Here is a 20,923-nt window from a genome sequence, read left to right as displayed (position 1 = left end):
AGAATCGCGCCGAAAAGACACCCGACGCCCCCTCCCCGGGTCCTCGGCACTGTACTGCGCCCCCTGCGCCTCGCCCATCTCTCTCCCCAGCTGGGCGGGGACCACTCCTCTGCATCCCCGAGGAGCCTTCAACCTGCTCGGACTCGCGGTACTTAGAAACTCCCAGCCTTTCGCACCTCCTCCCTTTTCCCTCTTTCCCCCACCTCCTGCCGACGCCCCCAGATCTCTCCCGCTCGCCCTTCCAGAAAGAAGGCGAGGCCCAGAAGCAGAGGCTGGGGCGAGGAAGGAGGGACTAGCGGAGCGCCGCGGCCTGGGGCGTGTCTTCCCAGGCCCCGCCCCCGGGTGCGCGCGGCGGTGGCGGCGGCGGCCGAGCCTCGCTCTGAGAGACAGGTATCGCTTAGGCGCCATGTTGTGAGCGGAAGTAGGGGAGCGCGCGGGGGCTGCTGTTCTGCTGGGAGCGGGCGCGGGAACCGGCGGGGGGGCGGAGCTGTAGTCCCGGCGGCGGAAGGAGGAGAGGAAGAAAGGGGCGAGACCCGGTGCCCGGCAGCGGCGCGAGGCTCTCGGTCGGCGCGCGGGCGTCTCCAGCCGGGCGCGCGGCGTTCGAGGGTCGGTGTCGGCGCCGAGCCCTCTCCCGGGCAGCCGCCGCTACTGCTGCAGCTGCTGCCGCCACTGCTGCCGTGTGGCTCGGGCGGCGACGGAGCGGGGCCGGCCGCGGGGCGGGCGGGGAGGGAGGAGGCGGTGAAGGCGGCGGGCCGGGGGGGAAGATGCCGCTGGCGCAGCTGGCGGACCCGTGGCAGAAGATGGCTGTGGAGAGCCCGTCCGACAGCGCTGAGGTGAGTGCAGCCCGGCGGCCGGGGCCGGCGCGCCCCCTCCCCGCGCCCCCGCCAGTTCGCTCCCCACCCGGGAGCCGACCACTCGGCCCCTTCCTCTGCCGCTCGCGTCTCCCCTCGGTTCGGGATTCCGGTTTGGATAGTTGGGGTTGATCTGTTTGCCCTTCTGTTCCTCCCACCCGCACTCTCCCCTCCCTTCCCTCGCTCGGGGGGCTGTGGTGTGGTGGCGCGTGGGGTTTGGAGTGGGCGCCGGGGCTCTGCAAGAAGCCGATTTTCATCAACTTTGCGTGGGGGGAGCGGGAGGCGGAGCGGGGGCTGGCGAGGAGTTGGGAAGTTTGGCCCTGCCTGGTCGGGGGCTTCCCTGGACCCTGGTGACTTTGGGGGATGCGGGAGGGGTGTGGATTGGGTTCGCTGGGGAGAGGGGACTCTCGAGTCCGGCCGGGGGAGAGGGTTGCCCCGGGGAGCCGGGCGCGCGGGGGCAGGAACGGCCCAGGGCAGGGGTGGCGACCTGTGAGGGTTTCGGGTAAGGGGTGCGGGACAGCCAAGGATTTTTGCCCCCCCCCCCGCATCTGCCGCAGCGGTTTCTGCTGCTGTAAAGGAGAGAGTGGAAGCCTAAGGTTCTCCATCCCCCCCCCCCCGCCCCGTTTCTGAGGTCCCTGATCTCGAGGACCCCGTCCCTGCGAGTTTAACTTGAGTTTCCTGTCCATGGAGGTGAGAGGGTGTTATTCAAGGAGATCAGCGGCCGCAGTAAAGGGGTTTCTGGTTTTCCTTGTCCGCGATCTGGTGACCGTCCCTGAGATACCCACCCGAGTGACCCAAACCCAAACACTATACCTAAACAGGGTTAAACAGAATTCCCCCGGCTCTTCGCAGCCGCCCCTGTCCCAGAACCAACTCGGGGTCTGCGAAAATAATCCAGACAAGACCCATTCCAGGGCATCAGCGCTCCTCTCCGGAGCGGAAAATCAGTTCCTGATGGTGGCGCGTCTGTGATTCTTCCTTCTTGACTTTTTGCTGTCTTCTATTCCCCACAGCGGACTTTGGGGGATTACAGGATGATAGGCTGCGTGTGTGTAATAGTTACTGAGTGAGTGACCCCATTTCTGGAAAGCATGACTGAAGCGCGGGGGTGGAATGGGGCAGGCTCTGATGAGTGGTGTACTTGGCGGCAGCCGCTGCCCTGCCGGCCTCCGCAGTGTGAGAGGTGGATAGGGTTACTGGTTACGTCAGTAAGACCGAGGCTCAGTTTGATCTGAGATGCGGGACACTTGCATTCTCGGGTAGAATAGAGGGGGAGGCGGACGGAGATCAGTTCAGATCACTTTGCACTTTTTCCCTAGTCACCTCCGCTGCTTTATAAAATGTTTACTTGCTCTCTCTTTATCGCAAGCAGAATTGTAATAGTGCTTACGGTTGGTGCTTAGTATTTTGCGACTTGGATCATATTTTTAAAACCTAAACGAAACGCTGCTCTTTGAAAACACATTAATAGATGTTTCCTGAAAAAAAGATTTTTAAAGGAAATCTACGAGAATTTCATTTAAAATTGTTAGCCAGTCTAATACTGTGAATTTTTGGTAAGAAAATCAAATTTAGAATGTTTAATCATCTTTGGAATTGGATAGTATGAAACGTAGTGCTCCCCGGGCTCTTTCCATTCATTTTTTTCCTTCAGAAAAATTTTTGCATTAAGTAATATAGCTAAAAGGTTATATTAAGTAATATAGCTAAAATGTGTCCTCAGAGTGCCGACCTTGTGGAAAGAAATTGAATTTGCTTTGAGCCTGATTTTTAGATGCAAACGTTAACATTTGCAACTCGTAATCAGTCCACATTTCTGCTTGGCACGCATCAGTGTGTAAAAAAAAAAAGTCATTTAAAATTCCACCTGATCCTTTTTCTGTATAGCATACAATTGGATAAAGAAAGCACAAAGCTAATGTTTATTTAGCACTTACTATATGCCAGATACTGTGCTTACTGTGCTCATGCTATTTCATTTTATCCTTCCTATGACCCAGCAGAGTAGGATTATGGTCCCCATTGTTACAGATTAAGAAACTGATCTCAAAAGTTAAGGGCACAAAGATTATAAATAGTAAATGGTGGAGCCATAATTCAGAGCCAGGTGGATATAATTCATGTGCTTTGCTTTATGCTAGGGTAGCTGTTTCAAATCTTTTGTGGAAAAAAATCAGAGTATAAATAAGTAAACCGGTAGTTAGAGGTCAAGTATTTTTCAAAAACAATTATGGTATTATAAGATGTCTCATTTGTTAAAGCCTAGTTATTTCAGTTACTGTCATGGTTTCCGGAACCTGGCAGATAAGTTCCCACAATTTGCCATTTTCAAGTAATTTTCTTGATACTCTGGCATAAGGTATGTCAATCAGAGCCAGTGTTGCCTAGATTTATTAAAATTAGATTTTAACAAATTGCCTTTAGATATTTATTGCCTTTGGTTGTTCAGCTGTTTCAAGTAAATTACTTCTGATGCAAATTTGGAAATACTGAAGCCAGTAAGGAAAAGGTTGAAAATTTTCATTCGGAAGTCTGATATTGGACTTAATATTATGCTTAGCATTATGCCATCTCCTCCCCAGTAAGTTCTTATCAGTGAATAGTTGTATTTTACTATTTTTAAAAAATAGTCATTTGAGTAAAAACACCAGATTGTTTCTCTTCAGGCTAAAAGATTTCAGGGTTGATCTCTATAGAAATTTACATTTATGGTCTCTTCCCTAGGAGACTGTGAATTCTTCAAAGCTGAGACTTCTTTTTTTTCTCTGTATCCTCAGCTCTTAACGCAGTGCCTGGCGCATACATAGTATAGGCCCCCTAGATGACTGATGAATTAATTATGAAGGTCAGGAATAGGGTAATTATCAATTTTATCTCTGTTCTTAGCATTTTAATCTTACATTGAAATATGAGCAATCTTAAAAGAACTGAGTACCTCACTAAAAGTACAGGCAGTTTCTTCATTCCTTTACATGTCTTCTTGACCTCACATGGGTCTCATGGTGCTCAAAACAAAAAAACCCTTGTGGTTGAACTCAAACATGGGTCAGAACATGATAGGCTAGAACTATGCCAAATGTTTAAAGAAGCAAATTTAGAATAATAAAGGAAGTACTATGTAAGCAAAGTCAAGGTTGGTACAAGATTAAAAACAAAATAGCTTCCTAAATAGTCCAGGTGAATTCAGAACTCTTTAATGAGTTAAAGACGCTAGTGTGTTTTTGAATATTTGACTGTTTGGGAGATGGATATCAAGGGATTGTGGCTATTCTTTTCTACAAACTCTTGCCACTGCTGTTAGGGACATTTACTGGATCATAAACCTGACCTAAATAAAGTGACACCTTTTTCTCATTTTTAGTAAAGATAAATTATAGTAAACGTAAATATGAACAATTTTCAAAAATAATAAAATTAAGGAGGTTCTTTTTGCTTTATAGAAATGTGTTATATAAAAATAGCTACCTCGAATTCCTTTAAATGACAAGTTCCATAGTGCATTGAAAAATATTAACTGTATAAATATTTTATTTATAAAAAACGAGACCCTTGTTTTGGAAACTATCTTCAGTGGGTGTGCAACCATTTTTAACCTCAAAGATTTTATTGGATTCTGTAATATTTCCACTGTATCAATATTAGGTTTCTTATGTTTCATCTGTAGGGAAAAACATTCTATTAAAGTGTGATCTTTGATTTTGAAAAAAAATGTTTTATTAAGTTTCTTTTCCTTTTCCTGTTTCATTTTTACCACCTTTCAGGTTTTTTTCTTTCCCCCAAGTGAAGATCTGAGGAGAGGACAGGTATTGTTACATGTCAACTGTCGAGTAACTGTGACACATTATTGAACACTTTGTTGTTTTCAGTGATTATAATATCAGTTTTTGTTAAACTAGAATTTAGGAAGGTTTGCATTATTTTGGCAGCTTGATCCTATACTGATGGGGTTAATCCAAAATGAGATACTTCTTTGATACATTTAAATTTCAAGATAAAGAGAGAAACTTACCCAATTAAAGAAACAAGTATAGGCAGACTTTGCCTTTTCATTAGTATGTTTCTGGAAATCACAATGAGTATATCTTATTTTTATATAAGAAGAGTGGCATAATTGGGATGTGCACTCTTGACCAAGGACATGACATTCAGTAAATTATAGAATGATCAAAAATATAGCAGATCATTTATCAGAAGTCTGAATTGCAGAAGAGTTGTTCTAAAGATTTTTTTTAAATTTATCATCCACTAAAAAATTTATACCATTGTGATCATTGACAAGATTTGCTCTAGAGTTCCATGTTCAGGGACATATGATCTTCCAGGCTGTGAATGATGGATGACGTCAAGTGGCCCAGTTTGTCCAGTGCAGACTGGATGCTTTAGACCCAGTGGTTCAGATTACAGTGTACAACAGTGACATCTTGGTGGTCTCTTGGTAATGCATGAGTGTGATAGTGCTCAGTTGTTTATGTGTTTTGGTGGATGACAAGTTTTAAAGCATTGGAATACAATCGAGCAAATGTATATTTTACACATCCTGTTCCCCATTTCATGTAATAGAAAGAAAAAACAAGCAGTTGCATTTTAATACTTGGCATTAAATTTATCGCGCCCCCCCCATCTTTAGGAGTTGATACAGTTTCCTGTGTCTTTCGTTAATCTGGAACAGTTATCAAATCTCAGATACTCTGGTTTTTCAATTTAATACCAAATAGCGTAGAAGCAAAGATAAAACAACTGTAAATTTTAATTGTTAAGTAAAATGTGTCAAGTTAACAAAACAAATACAAATATACTATATTCTTTGTATAAAACAGGATAAAATGTATCTATATAGAACATAACTATCATTTAATACATTTGGCTATTTTAAGCAAATACATTAGTTACTAGCAATTAAATATTTCAATTTTACTTATTCTACTTTGTGGGATAATTTGGATGTATGGCAAAGTGTTAAAGAACATAAACTTTGGAGCCATGAAGACCTGGGTTTGAGCCCTGTCGCTGCCACTTAATATCTTTGTAATCTTATGCAAGTTATTTAATGTCTCTACGCTTCAACGTCCTAATCTGTAAAATAGGCATGAAAATAATATCTACCTCATGGGGTTGTGGTGAGAATTGAATGATAATATATGTAAAGCACTTGGGTCAGTACATGGTTTGTGTTTAATAAATAATAATTATAATGAATCATCTCTCAAACAGCACTGTCTTAGGAAGTTCTCTGTTTTTCCTCTAGGGTAATTTTTCCAGAATCAAACAGAACAATTAAAAATGGTTTGTTTGATTGATCTGTTTAAAGAGAGCCTTTATAATATCTGAATATAACTGTAAGGGTAAGGTGAACAGAAATCTCTTGAATCTTATCCTTTTTTATATTGTTCCCCTCTTCAATATTGTCTTTAGAGGGGGGAAACACATAAAAAACGTTTTGAAGAATATGTGTGGAAGAAGGAAGAAAAGAAAGCATGTTCATATTTCAACGTTGCTCAAATTGGAAGCCCTCTCACAGTCCACGGCATGTCGTTGTTTAATCAGCAGTGGCTTTTTTCCCTTAGTGATATATAAGATAATAGTATATCTCACACACGATGGTGTCTTATAATTGTTGAAATATGATATACCCTATATGTCAACCTCTTGAAGGAAGTGTGTCTCTGAAGAAATAAAGTCAATATATAGCACCAATAGGTAGAATTTTAACTTACTTTCCAAAAAGTACCAAAACAAAATGTGCACACCTTTTTATATTTTAGGATCAGTTCTGTTAATTTCATTTTTTAGGGACAGAAATTAATATGGCATACTTCCCTCCCCATTACTATAAACACATTTATTTTGGTTATTTGAATATGCCATGAGTGACTGGCTTTTCCTGTCTAGAAATACAATCCTTTGGATTTTGTTCTGTTATGTGATACTGGTACTTAAGGAACTTTCAATAGTACACATGGTATTTTCAACTGAGAAGTCTCTGAAAATTTTCAAAATGTGTCTGTGCCCCAACAACCGTCTTCTCCCTCCAGAAAAACCAAAGGAGCGTGACATAATCAAATAAATTTGGGGATTGTGGAATTAAATGAGATCTGACCAATGTCTTTGCTGCATAACACCTTAGGACTTTTAAGATGATGATGTACATGATGAATCTGCAAAAAGGAAATAGCTCACAGCATTTGAGACTTGATGTCAGCACCCCTTTTTCATGAACCATCTATTGAAGTCTCAAAGGACACAAGTGCTTTGCAGAACACAGTTTTGGAAAGTCTGATAACTACAGTAACATGATCCAGTATTGCCTGGAAACAAGCTGTTATGTTTAATTGACTGCATCAAAGCTTTTTTTCTGTAACTGTCAAACAAGAGTTTTTGTTTCATTTTGAATTGGAGTCTTTCTAAATTAATTTGTGTAACAATTTTCCATCTTAATAGTGGACTAAAAATTTAAATGCAGTAGTTTAAATAAAAGTTTTAAATAATTTAAACTTTTAAAATTCAGTGTTTTGAAAGGTAATGGTCATATTCTACCTTAATATCAAGCTAATTGCCCCTACTAAACGGCCCCCTCATGGACTTACTCTGTAATTTATTTTTAATATTCATAGTTTTTAAAAACTCTTATCATTTGCTATTTTATGCTGCTGTCAATCTGTCTACTTCTCCCATTCTTTTTTAATTAATTGCTTCAAACTTGAAGTTACTAGAAAACAGCTAGGGTTAATGATATTTTGTTGCAGCTGTTTTTAACTTGGGAACATTGTTACTTCATCTTTAAAAAAAAATTTACACTTACAGCTTACCAATAATGTAAAATGACTTCCTCACCCTTTTTCTGATCTCTGCCCATCATATACACATACCTCTGGAGTCAGGGGTATTTGAGGGGCGTATTACCTACTAACAAACAGTGATTTTATGCTTCAGCATACCATAACAGAATAGCTCAATTACTGGCATTACCTACTCTGAATATTTACCTTCTTCTCTTGAAGGTGTCAGCTAGAAAGGAATGTGAACGAGCTAAAGATCAGGAAGCTAGCCTACTGCCCCACCTGGAGTCAGCTCTCCACATTGTCTTTTGGAGGGTATTTTTGTGTTTTGTTTTGCTTTTTCATGAAATAGTGCTAGTTTCCTGAATATTAGATAACCCTACACTTATGTGTAAATCCAAAAGCGCTTTTATACTTCGTATCAGTCTTCCCCTCTATTAGTATAAATAGAATTACAGCAGTAGCATAACTTAAATCAGATTTGCTCATCTTAACTAATACTCTATCCATGGTTTCTTACATACCTTAAAAATTAATTGCTTTATCCACCATGTTAATTGATTTTTATAATCTTACATACGATGATGGTCTCATCTTCATGTCTGACCTGGTCATCTAGATTTCTGTGAGCTTGCCTCTAATCCTTTGGCCCACAAAGCTTGTTATAGGAAACTTGGTTCAGTCATTTGATATGTGTTAGAAGCAGATGGCAAATGATAGCCTGAAACAAAAGTTCATTTTGACATTAATAGATTGAAGTGCACCTCAAGTGCAGTGTTTTGGGAGAAATCTTTACTCCAGAAATCTTGGAGAATCTCTACTAAAAACCTCAGTTACCCAGGATGTTATTTCACTTCTTCACGTTTAGGAGCAGAGGAGTCTACCTGAAAAGAATATAAAATAATAGGAAAGATTCACTTAAAAAAAACCCAGCTTCTAGATGGGTACCATTCAGTAGCCACTAGCCAGCCACATGTGTGGCTACTGAGCACTTGAAATGTGGCCAGTATGGCTGAGAAACTGAATTTTTAAATTCACTTTAATTAATTTAAATTTTATTAGTCATCTGTGGCTGTTGGCTACCACATTGAACAGCACAGTTCTAGATTATAGAATTAGCACATACTGAACCCTTTTTTTCTACACCAGTGTTTTTCAACTCTACCTTTTATTACTTGTAGTTTGAAATTAATAGGCTAAAGCTTTTTCTAAATGAAAAATATATTTAATATGCTTTTTCAAATTATGTTTAATCAGCTTCGTCTTGTCTCTCTTCTACCCTGAAGATTTTGATAAGCCCTCCTAAGTGGTACATGCCCCTCAAATAACCATTCTGCACTTTCTACAACTTTACTAACTTTGCAATGACATTTCTCATTCAAGTGATAACATCGAAGCATTGGGGAAATTTAGCTATCAGAAATGGTGCATTTTGTTCACTATACTGTGCTAATTAATACTGGGAAAGTAGATTGGTTCATCTTGGAGATTAACATATACTGAATGCTCTCTCTGACTAGACGCTTTGTGTATATCTACTTGAATGAGGTAGATGTAATTAACCTCAACTTACAGGTGAGGAAACTGAAGCCTAGAGAGGTTAAGTAACTTGTTCATGGTTGCACAGCTATTAAGTGGACGAGGCAGGGTTCAAACACCAAGTCTCGCAGATTGCAATCCCACTGATTTTCCACTAGACTGCCCTGCTCTGGTTGAAAACAGCATAGAGGTGAGTGACTCCGTCTATTTGACATCTCCTCCTAAGGGCGAAAGGGCCCAGGTGGTTTGTATTGAGCAGATGTTTTCATGGGAACGTATAGGGAGACTTAGAAAAGCAAAATTGATATTACTCTCCAAATACAGCATGGGTAAAATAAGCTTTTGTGAGCTGGCCTGAGAAACAGCATCGTATGTGACATCGTATGGGAAATTTTTTTGAGATTTCTAAACAACTATCTTACAAGTGAGAATTTGAAACAAAAACTACTGTACTTGAAAAAGGGGGTTTGCCCAGATGTAACTTAACACCTCTCCATGCAGAAGCCCCTAGGTGTGTGCTTGAGTAACTGCTCTGTTTTTTAATTGCAGCTTATTAAATCATTACCTCTTTATATTTGCATCTTCTTTTCAGAAAAATCTATTTGACTTTCCCTCAGAGTGCCATAAAACAGGATCTGGCACAACCTGAAAAAGTTGCCAATTACCTTGCTACAGTAAAAGAAAAGGAAATTTAAACGTTGATCATTGATGACTTTTTTTCCCGCTTTGGGTTTTTTAATTCTTAGGTTAAATAGCCCTAGTTAATCTGTTTAAAAATTGAGATATGATTTATATACCACAAAATTGTACCCTTGTAAAGTATACAATTCAGTGGTCTTTAGTATATTCACAAAGTTGTGCAACCATCACCACTATCTAATGCCAGAACATTTTCATGACCCTCAAAATCCCATACTCATAAGCAGTTACTCCCTATTCCCTCCTTCCCCCAGCCCCTGGCAACTAATAATCTAATTTCTGTCTCTGTAGATTAGCCTATTCTGGACATTTCATGTTAATGGAATCATATGATATGTGGCCTTTGTGTCGACATCATTCACTTAACATAATGTTTTCAGGGTTCATCGATGTTGTAGCATGTGTCAATGCTTCATTTTTATGGCTGAGTAATCTGTTGTGTGGTTATAGCGGTTTTGTTTATCCACTTATCTGTTGGTGGACATTTGGATTGTTTCCATTTTTTGGCAATTATAAATAATGCTGCTATGAACATTTGTATACAAGTTTTTATGTGAACATGTTTTCAGTTCTCTTGGGTGTTTGCCTAGGAGTGGAATTGCTGTGTCATATGGTAAGTCTATATTTAATATTTTGAAGAACTGCCAAATTGTTTTCCAACTTGTTTGTATCATTTTACATTCACACCAGCAATGCATGAGGGTTTCAGTTTCTCCACATCCTCACCAACACTTGTTATTGTTTTTTTCATTATAACCACCCTAGTGTGTTTGAAAGTGGTATCTCATTGTGGTTTTGATTTACATTTCTCTAATGACTGGGAATGTGAAGGATGTTTTAATGTGCTTATTGTCTGCTTGTATCCATAGTTCTCGTGCTTATTTTGCTGCTGATTTAGGGACTTAAATGGAGTTTCGCTCTAATGCTGATATAGAAGATCCTTATCTGTGTCATGTTATATACATAGTTCTCAGAAAACTTAGTTTCAGTTTGTACTTTTAAAAGATTTCCTTTATTTTTAGATGTGATAAATAAAAAGCTTTTTCTAGAACAATGGCTTTCCAGTTGGGTGAATAGAGCCCTACTTCACCTGGGCCACACCTTCTCCCAGCCAGAGCAGAGTTTCTAGAGGAACACAACAAAGAGTTAAAAGATTAATTATAAAAAAAATTATACAAAGAAAGCAAAAATTGAGGCAGTGATATTTTTCCTAACAGTCTCCTCAGTCTTGTTATACTATTGTATAGTTTCTTATTTAAAGCAAGAGTACAGGAATTAATTGAAGGTCAGTCAAAACAAAAAGTCTAGAATCTCTGAAATTAATTATAAGTCAACAAATAAATGAATTTTCAAGGATCCATCTCTTAAAGTGAGATATACAGGTGTTTCATTTAAAGAAGTGAAAATGCAAAGCAAAACCCCTGTTGGCCTTCTTTCCTTCAAGTTCCTGCTGGCTCTTGGTATAATTCAAGAAGAATAACTATCACAATGGATGTTGATAGCAGTAAGGGGGGTTACTTAAAGAGAGAAATGTCACAGGCAAGTTAAAAGTAAGATTTGCCTTGGATTATTAAAAAGAGGAGCTCAAAATGAGTTTTAAAGTGATCTTTTCCCCCTGGCTGTTCTGAATTTGTGTGGTATAGTACTAGGTGATAATGAATGAGATAGAATTCTTTCCTTTGGAATATTATAGTGTGAAAGTACTGAGGTGGACAGGCAGTTGAATAACATGAAGCAAGCTAAATTAGCCAGGAATGATAGAAACATAATTGGAACTTTAGGGGAAAGTTCTGATCTATGATGTTATAGCAGTTTTCCACAGTGCATTTTTAACCATAATGTGGAAACCTAGAAAATAAATGTCATTACCCCAAACACCCAATAAAGTTTCTTTTAACACACACACACACACACACACACACACACACACACACACAGAAAATGTTACTTTCAACATAAAAATTAATCACTTGGCGGAGACTTCTGGTTCTGCCAAGATGGTGGAGTCCTTTTCCTCCTAGGTCTTCCTTTACAACTAAAACACCTAAGACATCACAACAAACAAGTACAGGAACACTCTGAAAGGTGGAAATTAGAAAGCAGACTGCCTACAGACTTTGGGATTAAAGGAATGACACAAATAGTGAGTTCCCTGGGTGTTCTTATTGCCTCCCATATATCCTGGACAGGGTGTTGTAAAAGCCTCCAACCTGGAACCACCAACAGGCGCAGACAAAAAGGGTTCCAAGAAAAGCCTGTTCTCTTTAGCCAGATGACTAAAGAAAGGGTGGGCTAACAACAGTAAACCTTTTTGGCAGTACCCACCCTACTGTAGCCAAACACCAACAGAAAAACCCCACCCTACTTCTAAGAAGCAAGTGGCAGCGCTTGGATTCCTCCACCCATTGGTGTTGGCTGGGCAGATCAGGGACCTAATCTCCCCTTCTCCCCTTCTCCCCTTCGCCGCCTAGCAAAAACAAACAGCACTTTGATTCCCCCTGCTCGGTGGCTTTGGCAGGTTGTGCAGGGACCTGATATTCCCTCACCACCACCCCTGTCCCACTTCCTACAGAAGGAGGTGATGTTCTCACTAGGGTAGTGTCAGTGAGGTCCAGCAGCCAATTGAGCCTCCACTCCAGCCTGGAAGCAATGAGACATAACAAGGTGGTGTGAGGCAGGACTAGTCCCCGCTAAGCCTCCCCCGGCCCTGTGTCGGTGAGGTCCACCCTCACCCAGCATCAACAAGGCAGAACAAGATGGTTGGAGGTGGCCTGGTCGACGCTGCTTCCCCCCTCCGCTGATGCAGTAGGGCCCAGATGCCACCCCCATCTGGCATCTACAAGGTGGAACAGAGTGGTGGATGGCAGGGCTGATTGGCACCCCGCTTCTCCCTCTCCCCTCTCCTGTTGTCAGCTGGGCCTTTCAGGGAGCTGAAGTCTACCTTGAACTCCGCTGAACTCTGCTGAACTCCACTCTACCCTGCAGCAATGAAGCAGTGTGAGTCAGCCCTCCACTTCCCCTCTCCCTATTGTCAGTGGGGTCTGTCAGGGAGCTGAGCTTGCACCCCTACTCAGAGGCGATGAGGTGGTATGGGTTGGTGCCCCACTTTCACTGGGAACAAGAGTGAAGCTGAACTTCCATCCCACCCATCTGCAAAAAAGTAGTGTGAGTCATTGCTCCACTTTTGCCAGGGTGGTGTTGGCGGAGCCCAGCAGGAAGCTGAACATACACACTCACCCTGCCCTCACACTACACCTCAACTGGTAGACTGCCTGCTAAAAAAGATTAAATAGGATCCAGAGTCTTAAAATCTCCAAAATGTCCATTATACAGCTGAAGTTCACTTATACTAAGAACCAAGAAAATTGCATCATGAATGAGAAAAAAGGCACCAGATACCAGCACGGAGATGCTTCAGATACTGGAATTGTCTGACAAGGATTTTAAAACAGCCATCGTAAAAATACTTCAGTGAGCAACCACAAACACATTTGAAACAAATGAAAAATTAGTCTCAGAAAAGAAATAAAGCAGAAAATGGACACTTTAGAACCGAAAAATGCAATAACTGAAATAAACTTACTACATGGGCTCAATAGAAGAATGGAGGGACTTCCCTGGCAGTCCAGTGGTTAAGACTCTGTGCTTCCACTGCAAGGGGTGCGGGTTCGATCCCTGGTCAGGGAACTAAGATCCCACATGCGGTGCAGCCAAAAAAAAAAAAAAAAAAAAAAAAAATGGAGGTGACTGGAAAGAATCAATAACATTGAAGATAGAGCAATAGAAATTACTCAATCTGAATAGCAGAGTAAAAATAAACTGAAAAATAAATGAAGAGTGTCTCAGGGGCCTGGGAACATTAACAGAAGATTTAATATTCATGTCACCACAGTTTGAGAAGCAGAGAAAAAAGGTGGACTTGAAGAAATAATGCCTGACATTTCCCCAGTTTGGCAAAAGATGTAAACCTACAGATTCAAGAAGCTGATTGAACTCCAAATAAGCTAAACTAAAGTAATCCACACCTAGACACATCAAAATCAAACCTTTGGAAATGTGAAATTGTTAAATGGGTATAGAATTTTAATTTTGCAAGATGAAAAATTCTGGAGATTGGTTGCACAACAATGTGAATATACTTAACATACTGAACTTTATACTAAAAAACAGTTAAGATGGTAAATTTCATGTTAGGTGTATTTTACCACAGTTAAAATTTGTTTCTAAATCAAACTAAAAGACAAAGAATCTTAAAAGAAGTTAGAACTGAACTATTACCTATAGGGGAATAATAAGTCAAATGACAGTAGATCCCACACTAGAAACCATGGAAGCCAGAAGGAAATAGCACACTGTTTTTTAAGTGCTGAAAGAAAAGATCTGGCAACCCAGAATTCTATACCCAGTGAAAATATCCTTCTAGCGTGAAGGTGCAATCAAAGCAGTCTCTGGTGAAGGGAAGCTAAGAGAATGTGTAACAGACCGTGAAGGAATGACTACAGGTAGTTCTTCAAGCAGAAAGGAAATGATAAAAGAAGGATCTGGAACATCAAGAATAACATGAATTCTACACATTCTGTTCCAGAAAATAGAAGAGGAAGCATATCACTACTCATTTTTTGAGGCCAGTATCATCCTGATACCAAAACCTAAAGACAGTACAGAAAAGAAAACTCCAGATCAGTATCCCTTAAGAACATAGACACAGAATCCTCAACAAAATGTTAGCAAAACAAATCCAGCAACATATAAAAAGAAGTATACAGCATGACCAAGTGGGTTGTATTCCAGGGGTGTAAGACTGGTTCAGTATTCAAAAAATCAATTGATGTAGTCCACCATATTAAAGTTGAAGAAAAATATTAATAATGTGCAAAACACATGATTAAAGACATACAGATTGGAAAGGAAGAAATAAAAATGTCTCTATTTGCAAGTGACATGAGGTCTCCAATGAAAATCCCAAGGAATCTACGTAAATCTAGAACTGATAAGTGAGTTCAGCAAAGTTGTAAGATACAAGATCAGCATACAAAAATAGTGTTTCTGTATACTAGCAATGAATGTGTGGAAACCAAAATGAAAAACATAGTGCCATTTGTAATTGCTTTAAAAAAATTCTTAGGTATAAATCTAACAAAACATGTGTAGGGCTTGTGTGCTGAAAACTAAAAAATGTTGTTAAATGAAATCAAAGGTCTAAATAAATGGAGAGGTCTACCATGTTCATACATTAGAAGACACAACATAGTAAAGATGTCAGTCCTCCCCAAATTCTTCTATAGGTTTAACACAACCGTATTCTAAAAGTTATATGCAAAGGTAGAGGAACTAAAATATCCAAAACAGGATAAAAATAAAGTGGGAGGAATCACTTTACCCAACTTTTAGACTTACTAAATAGTTTCAGTAATCAAAATTCTGTGGTATTGGTGAAGGGATAAATACATAGATCAGTGGAACAGAATGGAGAACCCAGAAATAGACCCAAACAAGTACGGCCAACTGATTTTTTTCAAAGGTGCAAATGCAATTCAATGAAGGAAAGATAGATAGCCTTTTCAACAGTGGTGCTTGGAGCAATTACACACCCATAGGTAAAACAGTGAACCTCAACCTAAACCTCACACCTTATACAAAAATTAATCCAAAATGGATCGTGGAAACTCTAAAACATTTAGAACTTAGGTACAAGAGAAAATCTTCGGGACTGTGGGCTGAGTGAAGGGTTCATAGACTAGACACCAAAAGCACAATCCATAAAAGAAAATAATAAATTGGACTTGATCAAAATTCAAAATGTTCGCTCTATGAAAAAGAACCTGTTAAGGGGATGAAAAGACAAGCCACAGGTTGGGTGAAAGTATTTGCACACCTATATCTGAGACAGGACTTGTATCTAGAATATATATAAAGAACTCTCAAAACTTAACAGTAACAAAGGCAAATAGTCCAGTTAGAACCTGGACAAAAGAGATAAACAGACATTGCATTAAAGGGGATATATGGATAGCAAATAAGCATATGAGAAGACGTCAACATGGTTAGCTATCAGAGAAATGAAAATTAAAACCACAATGAGATATCTCTACATGCCTTTTAGGATACCCAAAATGAAAAATAGTGACAGTACCTAGTGTTGGTGAGGATGTGGACAAACTGGATCTTTCATACATTGCTGATGGGAAAGTGAAATGATACAGCCTTTCTGGAAAATAGTTTGGTCATCTCTTTAAAAACTAAGCATACACTTATTATATAACCCAGCAGTTGCACTCCTGGGCATTTATCCCAGAGAAATGAAAATGTATGTCCACATAGAAGTCTGTTCACAAATGTTCATAGCAGCTTTATTTGTAATATCCAAAAGTTAGACACCAAATGTCCTTCAACAGGTGAATAGTTAAACAAGCTGTGGTATGTTCACACCATGGAATACTGGAATACTACTAAACTAAAAGGAATGAATTATTGTACACACAACAACTTGGACGAATCTTCAGGGAATTCGTGCTGAGTGGAAAAAAGTTACATACCATATGATTCCATTTATATAACATTCTTGAAATGACAAAATTGGAGACTAGATTAGTGATTGCCAGGGTTAGGAAGAAGGGTGGGAGAGAGGTGGATGTAAAGGGGCAACACGCAGGATCCTGATGGCGAAGAACTGGTATCTTTACTCTGGTGGTAGATACAGGAGCCTATACATGTGATAAAATGTGTAACAATGAGCACGCACGCGCACACACACGCGAGAACCTGTAAAACCAGTGATATCTGAGTAAGGTCTGGGCATTGTACCAGTATAAATTTCCTGGTCTTGACAGGAAGTTGTGTAAGATGTAACCACTGGGTTAAAGGTATATGGGACCTCTCTATTATTTTTGCAACTTCCTGTGAATATATAATCATTTCTAATTTAAAAGTTAGGGGAAAAGTTGAGAAAGCATTAGATAAAATTCAGTGTCTATTCTCAATTAAAAACAGTAAAATAGGAATAAAAGGGTGTGTCCTTAACATTATTAAAAAATAGTCTCAGACCAGTAGCCAGCATCATGCTTGATGGAGACATCTTATGGGCAATCTCATTAAAACTGTGCCTGCTGTTTTCACCTCTCTTTTACATTCTAGAGGAGTTTGCTAGTGAAGTTAGACAAGAAAATCCAAAAGTATTCAAAAAAAGGATAAAAGATAACTATTCATAGATGATATAATCATCTACTTAGGTAATCTAAGGAAACCACTAAAAAGGTTTGTGAAAACTAGTGATGGTCTAATAAGGTGGTATTAAACAGAATATATATTTAAAAATTAATAGTTTTCCTTGTTAGAAATGATAATGGGAAAAAAGATCTCATTCAAAATAGCAGTAAAAATATTAAATGTCTGGAAATAAACATAAGCAAAGGGCAGGAACTAAATGAAAGAAAAAAGTTGTATTAAAGAATAAATAAGTTGTGAGAAAAGCTATGGTTCTTTAAATTACTTTCAGTAGGATTTGAGGTTTGTTATTTTCTTGTTTATTTTTTAAAAATTGAGGGTAGCTTTTCCTCTGTCTTGAATGAATGTTCCCAGATTTTTAGTTTTTTTCTAATTTCTTTAGGTTTCTTTTATTTTGTAGCTTATCTGGACAGTTAATACTAACAATTTTTAGTAGAATGCTCTTATTAATAGTGTTTATGCTTAATACATATACAGCTAGAATTCATTATGGAGCTGTAATTATAAACTATATTTCTCATTTTTCCAAAAATAAACCTTGCTGCCTGGTTGTGTTTATACCTATGGTACTTTTAAATATATATATGTATATATATTTAATGAGTGAGTAATTTGGATAGTTTTTTCCTAAGTAAGTTCAGTTCCAAACTTGTCTAATACACTTTGTGTTAAGGTACAGTTGATATTGCTTGGCTGTTAAGCTCTTTTTTATTGTGTATTTGAGCAAGTCCTATTCTGTCTCGTTTCACTTACTGGCAAGCTATTATTGCTGTCGTTTTGTTCATAAGAATGTTTGTAAGACTGTGTGTAAGTTTAATTAAAGTGACTTTTAGTTAACAGTTATGTTATCAGTAACACATGTTGGGTTCAGTTCATCAAACATTTAAGCACCACTTGTTTTGCCGATGAGGAAACAGAGGTTCAGGTAATTTTGCCACAGTCACATAGCAAATAAAGCTTGGGCTTTGAAGCTCAGCATCATGGTGTATCTGTTTTAGATAGAAGGACTTCACTAAGCCTCTGGAAACCAGAAGAAATTATTAGACTTTTTCCTAAGACTTAAATTAGCCAAACCAAGTAATGCATTAATGAATTATCTAGTACTCAGATTTTTAGCCCTAGAAATGGAAGTGGATCCATTAGGGTAAGGGACTCATCAGAATACTCTCAAGTATTTGCATTTGTCAATTCCTCTGGCAAGATGAGCAGGAGGAAGGAGAAGCTAACACTTACTGGGCACCCAGCATGGCTAAGTGTACTAAACTTTATTACAACCTCCGGCATAACTGGTATTCAAATCTTGTAGATTAGAAAACTGAGAGCATAACTGGTATTCAAATCTTGTAGATTAGAAAACTGAGACTCATGTTAAGTAGCTTGCCCAAAGTCACACCTATAATAAAGGGCAAAGCCAGGTTCTGAAACTTGGTGTGTCAGGCTCCAAAGCCCATGATCTTTTCTCTACACTGTGATTTCCCAGACTTAACTAATCACAGGAGTCATCTAAGGTGCCTGTTTAAAAAATGAAATACCGAGCCATGGGGCTTCTGGAACTTCTGATTCAGTTTCAGTTTGAGGTAAGGCCAGGTAGTGTATTATTAACAGGAATCTTAGGTGATTCTGATCATCACACAGGTTTGGGAAACACTGCCAACTCCATGTGGTACTAAGAGGTGGGGTTTGAAGGTGTTAGGAAGGCAGAAATAGCACTGGGAGTACACAGAGGAGCTTAAAAAATAAGTTGACACTTTACTAGTAAAATAAGACTAGTAAGATTGGATTGTGGAAATTATAAAATTGCTTTAGGTTCCTTAATCTGCACAGAAAAACAATGTTTCATTTATTTTCTCTTTGTTAGTACTTCTCTTTCAGGTGACAGCATTTGTTACAATCCATTCTTTGGTATTGTCCTTGTTTACACTTGAATACAAAGGTACCACTGAAGGATATAGATAAAACTGTATTTTAGGTGGAGAAAAGAAAGAAGGAATTAGAGTTAGAAATAACGTACAGAACAGCTTTAAATACAGAATTAGTAATTTCCTCAGGTGTAAACACTCCACAAAATTTTAAATACTTTTAATCCTTAAAGTCACAGGATTATAACATTTTCAAGCTGGAAGAGCCCTTAGATATCCACATATTTTATGCATGAAGAAACCACAAATCAGAGAGGCTTTAAGGGCTTGCCCACAGTTAGTGGTGGATTCAAATCCGTGCTGGCTAAGATTCCATTGAACTCTTATGGATTGCAGATAAGTACCAGAAAATAGTGACTTTTTAGAAATAAATTTAGTGGCAATCATGTTTACCTTATATTCCCTACTTTAACTGATTTTCTGGTTTCTTCCTTTTTAATTGCCCTCTCGAGAATATGAATATATTCAAAGGAGTCTCTTTTAGGAGATTATGCAGTTTGAAATATTATGTCGGATCAATGATACGTTAGAAAAACGAACCATTACCTTCTTAGTGTAGTGTATTTAACAAACAGACATTTTCAGAACATGTGTTAAGGAAAGTTGTAGTTTCCTCCACTTTTTATTACAAAATTTTATTTTGTAAATAGAGAAAAATGAGCACAGCTAGATGCCTATACTTGAATTCTAACAGTAATATGACATCATTTCTGTGTAGTAGTGTGAGCTTTGGATTTCAGACTTGGGTCCAGTTGTCTTATCCGCAAACTTAATACCTCTGTGATCTTGGACAAGTTACTAATTCTCAACCTAAGTTTTTTCTTCTCTATATAATAACATCCCTCATGGTTTATTAATGATTAGTTGGGATTAAATGAGAGAATATATGCAACATAGCCAACACTGTACTTTGAACAAAATAAGCATTGCATAAATGATAGCTGTTATTATTTATTTCCTTGAGCCAGTAGTTATTTAGAATAATATTGATTTCTGAATGAGTGATTTATTTCCTTATTCAGTTTTTTATCATAATCAGAAAATATCTGTACAGTTCCTGTTTTTAAGAATTTTGGATTTACTTCATGACCTAGAACATGGTCAGTCTTTTATAACTTTTCATAGATAACTTGAACCCATATTCTTTTTACATTATAAAATTCAATATCTACCTAGTCTAATGTAAGTTACATCAAGTGCTTTGTCCTGTTTTATTCATTATGCTAGTTGATGTTAGTGTGCTAAAATTTCCCCTTCCACTTGTGTCCATTTATTTCATGTTTTAGTCCCCAGAACATCTCCTTTTGTGTTTTGTGGTTAGGTTAGTCGGTGATTAAGTGTTCAGTACTATTTTGCATTTATTATTTTTAATGACTTGTTTGAAAAAAGTAACACAGGCTGATTGTAGAAAATCTGACAAACAGAAACATACACAGAAGGAAATAAACATCTTCATTCTTACTATGTATATTATGAAAAGATTTAAATGTGATTAAGAGTAGGGGTTTTAGAATCAGATTTAGGTTTGAATTTAAGCTCTACTTATTTGCTTTAGTCAGGATATTAGACTTTTTCATTTATTCAACAAATATTTATTGAGCACTTACTGTATGCCAGCCAGGCATTTTGCTAGGGGCTGAGGATACAGTGCTTTAAAAGATTGACATACCCATCTTGGCTTAATGTCCTCATTTGTAAATTAGTGATAATGCCTCACAGAGTTCTTAGAAGCATCAAAGATGTAGTTGCCTGGTGTGCAGTAATTGCTCAGTAAATGATAGCAATTATTATTACTGTATGTATTAAGTACTAATTATATTTTTAGTCCAAATCAAATCACCTTTTTATTTAATCAGCGTAAGGTTTTTGCTTCACATTTTATTTTTGGCCTTAATAATACATACACTTGCTTTCT

General features: G+C 38.6%; 1 protein-coding gene across 4 annotated transcripts in view; it reads left to right on the top strand.

Moving 5' to 3' along the window:
* The first annotated feature begins 490 nt into the window (after nucleotides 1-490).
* RPS6KA3 (ribosomal protein S6 kinase A3) overlaps nucleotides 491-20,923 on the top strand; it is a 108,322-nt gene continuing 87,889 nt past the window's right edge. For 2 of the 4 annotated variants that reach the window (XM_059909858.1, XM_059909857.1), the window contains exon 1: nucleotides 750-833. Coding sequence is in view for 1 of the 4 variants with exons in the window: in XM_059909861.1 (XP_059765844.1) it covers nucleotides 765-833 (69 nt within the window). In the remaining 3 variants the exon portion in view is untranslated. Of the gene's footprint in view, nucleotides 834-4,636; nucleotides 4,655-20,923 lie in introns of those variants that run through there. The other 2 variants (XM_059909861.1, XM_059909859.1) reach the window with 2 other exon arrangements.

The sequence above is a fragment of the Balaenoptera ricei genome, chromosome X (assembly GCF_028023285.1).
Source record: "Balaenoptera ricei isolate mBalRic1 chromosome X, mBalRic1.hap2, whole genome shotgun sequence".
In the NCBI taxonomy this organism is placed as follows: Eukaryota; Metazoa; Chordata; class Mammalia; order Artiodactyla; family Balaenopteridae; genus Balaenoptera; species Balaenoptera ricei.
Note: the sequence above shows the minus strand (reverse complement) of the source record. Positions and strands in the feature narration are given on the sequence as shown.